This window comes from Lathyrus oleraceus, chromosome 4, assembly GCF_024323335.1.
Source record: "Lathyrus oleraceus cultivar Zhongwan6 chromosome 4, CAAS_Psat_ZW6_1.0, whole genome shotgun sequence".
Taxonomy (NCBI): Eukaryota; Viridiplantae; Streptophyta; class Magnoliopsida; order Fabales; family Fabaceae; genus Lathyrus; species Lathyrus oleraceus.
The window spans coordinates 492,357,442-492,363,242 of record NC_066582.1 but is presented as its reverse complement, the minus strand read 5'-3'; the positions used below and the strand labels follow the sequence as shown (position 1 = coordinate 492,363,242).

The 5,801-nt window shown below is 26.0% G+C and overlaps 1 protein-coding gene across 1 annotated transcript; it reads right to left on the bottom strand.

Moving 5' to 3' along the window:
* Nucleotides 1-1,829: 1,829 nt before the first annotated feature.
* On the bottom strand, nucleotides 1,830-5,046 carry LOC127076613 (probable polygalacturonase At3g15720). The gene is made up of 8 exons (XM_051018317.1): nucleotides 4,835-5,046; nucleotides 4,608-4,739; nucleotides 3,594-3,758; nucleotides 3,156-3,363; nucleotides 2,843-2,924; nucleotides 2,511-2,619; nucleotides 2,317-2,418; nucleotides 1,830-2,221 (listed from the first exon to the last, which is right to left on the bottom strand). Exons 1-8 carry the CDS (start codon nucleotides 4,976-4,978, stop codon nucleotides 2,000-2,002), a joined length of 1,164 nt encoding a protein of 387 aa, XP_050874274.1. The 5' UTR covers nucleotides 4,979-5,046; the 3' UTR covers nucleotides 1,830-1,999.
* Between the last annotated feature and the right edge of the window lie 755 nt (nucleotides 5,047-5,801).

Genomic DNA, 5,801 nt, shown 5'->3' with positions numbered 1-5,801 from the left:
TTTTCCCTCGATTCATAGGATTGCCCGAGGGAAAATGTAATTTAACTTGATTTAAAAATAACAATAGAAGGAGAGCGTTATTTTTTTAATGAATTAACACAAAGTTGTTGTTTTGAGAATCGAAGTTTGTGTCTCTGAAGGACTTTTCACTCGGTTATCAACCTATCCGAGGGAATATATGACTTATTGTAGATCCAAAAGAAAATTGTGAACTATGAGGAACATCACTTATGGCTTATTAACATTCACCATTTTCTTTTTTGGTTGTAATATCTTCTCAATATGATTTGGAATAGGTAAAATCAACAACAAAAACAACAATAACACCATTCTAGATTGCAAGAGCAAAACAAATGTTTTGTTCAAGATTAGCAAAATTAGTTTCTTCAATTCATAAATTTTAAAAGATTTTTTCGTCTTTCAATCCATCCCAGAGAATGATGTTTATGAGTTTGGAGCGACAATAAATGAGTTAAATAGGGAAATATTGAATGAACGAATGCTTTTATCGATAAAACTCAATGAACGAATGGTTCCCCTCGGTTGATAGTCTAACCGGGGGAAAATATACTTAATTTTGAATTAAAAATTAAATAAAAAGAATGATGTCATTTTAAAAGAAATAAAACCATAAATAAAAATTGTTGGGATTCAGAGTTTGTCCATGAATTAGTTTTTCCCCGGTTACTTACTCCAACCGAGATAATACACTATTTATTTTTAATTAAAATAAAGTAGGCGCACCTAGTTAATTGGATTTTAACTCGAACCTAAGTAAATTTTTTGTTAGGAATCTATTATTTGTTGAAGTGACTAAAACAATGGCAAAACCAATGTCCATAACCAAGTAGCCAAAGAGATTATATAGTTTCTCAAGACCAAAACCCAAAGAGATAATGTGTATTGGTGTTGGCCTGGAAATAATGTTGTAGTATTTGTGTAGAAAAAAACTATTATGTGGCAAGTAAGATTATCATATTTATGAAGATTGTGTTAACTTCGAATAAGGATAAGGTGAATGAAATTGTGAGTAATGAGAGATGTACAGAGCATAATTGATTGGTTTGTGTGTAATTTATAAACTGGTGATTAACAAATTTAATTTTAAAAATGATCAAGTTCCCTTTGAATCATTTACTCCTATATGTGATAAATCTTTTTTGGTTGTAATATCTTCTCAATATGATTTGGAATAGGTAAAATCAACAACAAAAACAACAACAACAACATTCTGGGAGATAGATTGCAAGAGCAAAACAAATGTTTTGTTCAAGATTAGCAAAATTAGTTTCTTCAATTCATAAAATTTAAAAGATTTTTTCGTCTTTCAATCCATCCCAAAGAATGATGTTTATGAGTTTGGAGCGACAATAAATGAGTTAAGGGAAATATTGAATGAACGAATGCTTTTACCAAACAATTTGATTAGCTTATCAACTTTCAATCATCAACCATTAACTATAAATTATAAACTCTTAGTCATTAGCCATTAACTATAAGTCATAAACTATAAACTAGTTTATCAATCAACAACTATTTTTATTAAACAGAACCTAAATAGTTAATGAACTGAAACACAACCCAAATAAATTTTAAAAACTTATTTGAACTTTTTCAAATTTTATTACCAAAAATATGTGTTTCAATGATATAAGAATAATTATAGTTAGAGAATCACTTATTTAACGCATTTGTCAAAAAAAAATTGTATGATTGTGTAAGTGAAAATTTCCAAATTTTGGATTTAAAATGTCAATATGAACAAAGAAAGAAATCTAATATCACTCAAAGAAAGTTACATTCCATAATTTAGAGGAAGAAATTAAAGATAAAAGAAAAAGAAGAAGTTTATATAATTTTTATTGATTCCAATGATGAAGCTAAACAATGCTGGTATAAGTTAGTCCATACTCCTAAGATGGCTACATCAATTACAAAACTGCATGTCTAGCAACTAATGGAGTCATTATTCTTCTACATATGAAAGGCCAATAGCACATTAATTAGATAGACAACCAACATTTGGAACAGTATCTCTAGCAGTTCCATGAGCATTTTTACAAAAAGCAGAAGCCTGCTTCCCAGGTGATACAATGTTGTTTTGCTCCAATAAAATGTCGAAACATCCAGATGAGCTGCAATTCAAATTAATAGCGAACACACAACTAGAAGTTCCGGTAAATCCTCGATATGTCACAGAACTCACCAACAACGATGTATCCTAATAATTAGAAGAAGAAAAAATCAAAACAAGGATAACAAATTAAACATGATATTAGCAATAAAATAGTGTAGAGTGTAGAGTGAAATATGTACATCGACACGAGCATCGTATGCCTGATCTATAAATATTGGGTTCCTAACATTTTGAAGGATGATTTGCTCATATGTAATATTTTTTGCAAAGCCCGTTCCACCCTGGAAAAAATAATTATGTGCATGTAAGCTTGAAATATTCATGTTTTTTAATCAACTATAAATATATTTTATTTTATTAGATAAATACTCACCAAAACCGTCTTGATTCTTGCTCCATTTTGAGTTCCAATGAAAGTGCAATTTCGTACATAAACATTTGAAACTCGGTCATCTTGTCTCTTTTTTCCAAGGCTTCCAACACTAATTAAATTATACAATATATATTTTTATGTGATTGATGAGAAATATAACAAATTTACAAAACATAATTTAAAATTCAAGCAAATCTAAATAAGACATGTTTATTAAAAAAAATATAGGATTTTATTATTAAATGATATTTAAAATAAAATTTAAGTTGTTAATTGTATAATACTTCACATGAGCATTTGAAAATTTAACTTTAGATATAATTTTTATAAACCTTATCCCATGTCCCGGTCCACAAGAAACTCCAGTAGCGTTGATAAAAGATGAACCACCATTGATGGCAATACAATCATCACCTATGGGGGAAATAAAACAATGCTAAACAAATTAAGCATTCATAAATAAAAAAATTCATAAATGATAATATATAAAAAATACATTTTTTTGGAATTTTTTACTTATTTATAATTAATTATTCTCCTTTTCATAACAAAATCATGCTTGAAGTTTTGATGAAAAACTTAATTCTTTTTTAAGGCAAATTAAAAGTTTAAAATATCATAAGATAATACATAAACTTTAATTACCAGCTTTTATGTTGGAATTCTGTATCGAGACATAAGTGGAAAAAGAAATGTCAAATCCATCTGTGTTAGGACTTGTAGCAGGTGAATCAATGGATATACCAGAGAATGTTGCATGGTTGCACTGATTAACAGATACATGACATTTTGGGCTATTTGTGATTTTCAGTTTATTAACACTGAGATCGTTGCATGCATGAAAATACAAGACCTGTAACATTAGAAGAAAAAAAGTACTATTACACAATATATAAACAATCATTTCAAAATATTAATTACTCCTTTTTTTTTTTTGCAGTGATTCGTTTTACCACTTTTCTTTCTACTAACCGATATTTTCATTTTATATTTTGTAGATTTTTATTTCTTTATTAATATATTATTTTCTCCTTTAAATTAATAATAATAAATACGAAATTGAATAATGAAATTACAAATTACCCCAGGTCGATCACAATTTCTACAATCCCACCAAGTAGAACCGTCTCCATCGACTCCTCCTTGGTCATTGCCATCAATTGTAAGTCCATTTACACGTTCGATGCTAATTAAATAAACCCCACCTTTCCACCCTGCTTTAGGAGGTGCAACGATTTGTCCTTCAAACTACAGAAAAATAAAATGAATGTGATATATCTAATTATAATAAATATTTATTTCAATTTTTTCATTTCAGGAGAAAAAATAATTATAAATATGTAAGTTCATAGTTAGGAATAATTCTTTATTCATAAAAAAAGAATAATATAAAGTAAAATTAAGAATATTTAATTTCAATCATTATATTTAAATTATTTATTGATACAATTTTAATTATTATTAGTATTATATTAATGAATAATAATTTTTCATTTTCCCAAATTTTTAAAACTTATGATATATAATAACATAATAGTTTTTTAATAAAATAATATAAATAAAGTTGAAACTTCGTGTTATCCATTTAAGAATCTTAAGGTAAACACCTCCTAAAATAGTATAAATATAAGAATAAATAAATAAACTTGTCAATTTTCAAATTCCTAATTTCAAATACAATTATTTATTTGACTAACATTTTTTATATAATTGGTCCATAATTATTATATTCAATTAAAATTATTTATATGAATCAAATTATTACATATGGGCCATTTCTTTTCGTGTTTTTATATAAAAAAATTATTTTTTATAGTATTTCTATTTTTATTAAATAAATCAAATAAATTTTAAGAAAATTAGGAAAAAAATTAAATTAGCTTTTATATTTATTTTGAAAGAAAAGTATAAACTTAAATAATAAAACACAAGATACTTTGAAGCATTAATAAATCTTTAACATTTACAATTTCTAAAAAAATCAAATGTGAAAACATAATTTATTTTGATAATGATCATTATTTTTCTTTAAAGAAGCACACACAAAAACATTATTAATAAGTGTTAGATCAAGGTTGAATGTTAGATAATATATACCTGGATGAGAATTTTAGCATTGCATGGACCATTAAAATTTACTTTTGTCACCAAGAATGTTTTTCCTGATGGTATAACTAATGTTGACATCCCTCCTCCTTTACACGCTTTACTCCATGCACTTTCAAATGCCTACAATTCAACATTGTTAAGGGTCACACAATTAATCATAAAATGATATGAAATAAATAGACATTTAAATTATAAAAAAATGCAGGAATATATACTTGTGAATCATCAGTTTTGCCATCACCAATTGCACCATTCTCCATCACATTATAAATACCATTTGTGGTTCCAACATTTGACAGTGTACTTAAACTAGGTGAAATAAAACAAAGAATCAATATATAAGTAATGAATTTTTGCATGTTGATGGGAATGGAAAATAAATCTAGCAAGATTATGAGTTACTGTGATGATTTGTGATGAAAGTAGAGTAGTGGTGTGGGGTTTAAATATAAAATACAGGGAATTTATTTTATTAAGAATATAAGAGACTAGTAAAAAAGTAAAGGCGAAAAATATTTTAATTAATGAAAAAGGCAATAATAGATATAAAATATTAAATTTTTGAATTTTTTATTATTTTTATAATTATTTAAATTACTTTAATAAGGAAAATGGATCCTATTTTTATGTGTCCCTATTTAGTTTCTAGTTTTGTAATACTGCATTTTATATTTATTTTTGACTTTTTTAAAGTTAAATATTTATTTAAGGATATAAAAAAGTAAAATAAATAAATATTGGAGGACATTTATCTAACTCTTAAAAAGAAGAAAAAAAATATCTTTAAATAGCTCTAACCCTTGTATTAGTATGACCCCTTGTATTAGAGGACATTAGTTTTGGTTTTACTGTTTGTACCCATTGTTTACAAAATACCAAATATTAAATTTCTTGTAGTGATCACTTATTAAAAACATTTTCATTAGCATTAAAATTGTATTATTAAATCTAAGTTAAATGAATTTGTAGTCTTCCTAAATATAATAAATTTTACATCATCGTTAACATTATTAGTCTTTCCTATTAACTTCCGTTAATAGAGGATGATCTTAATTTTATTTTTAATCTTTAAACATATTTGTTTTAGAACTTTGATTCCAGTAAAGTTTTTCGTCAATGTTATTGATCTCTTATGTTAACTTTTGTCGATAGAAAATGATGTGAAATATTGTTTGGCAAAGT

Bases quoted from the DNA above. Each gene is read 5' to 3' on its own strand.
- LOC127076613 (XM_051018317.1), bottom strand. From the start codon at position 4,978: ATGCAAAAATTCATTACTTATATATTGATTCTTTGTTTTATTTCACCT. The intron at 4,740-4,834 runs GTATATATTCCT...GTTGAATTGTAG, and splicing joins GCAAAACTGATGATTCACAA to GCATTTGAAAGTGCATGGAG. The intron at 2,620-2,842 runs GTTTATAAAAAT...TAATTTAATTAG, and splicing joins GGACCGGGACATGGGATAAG to TGTTGGAAGCCTTGGAAAAA.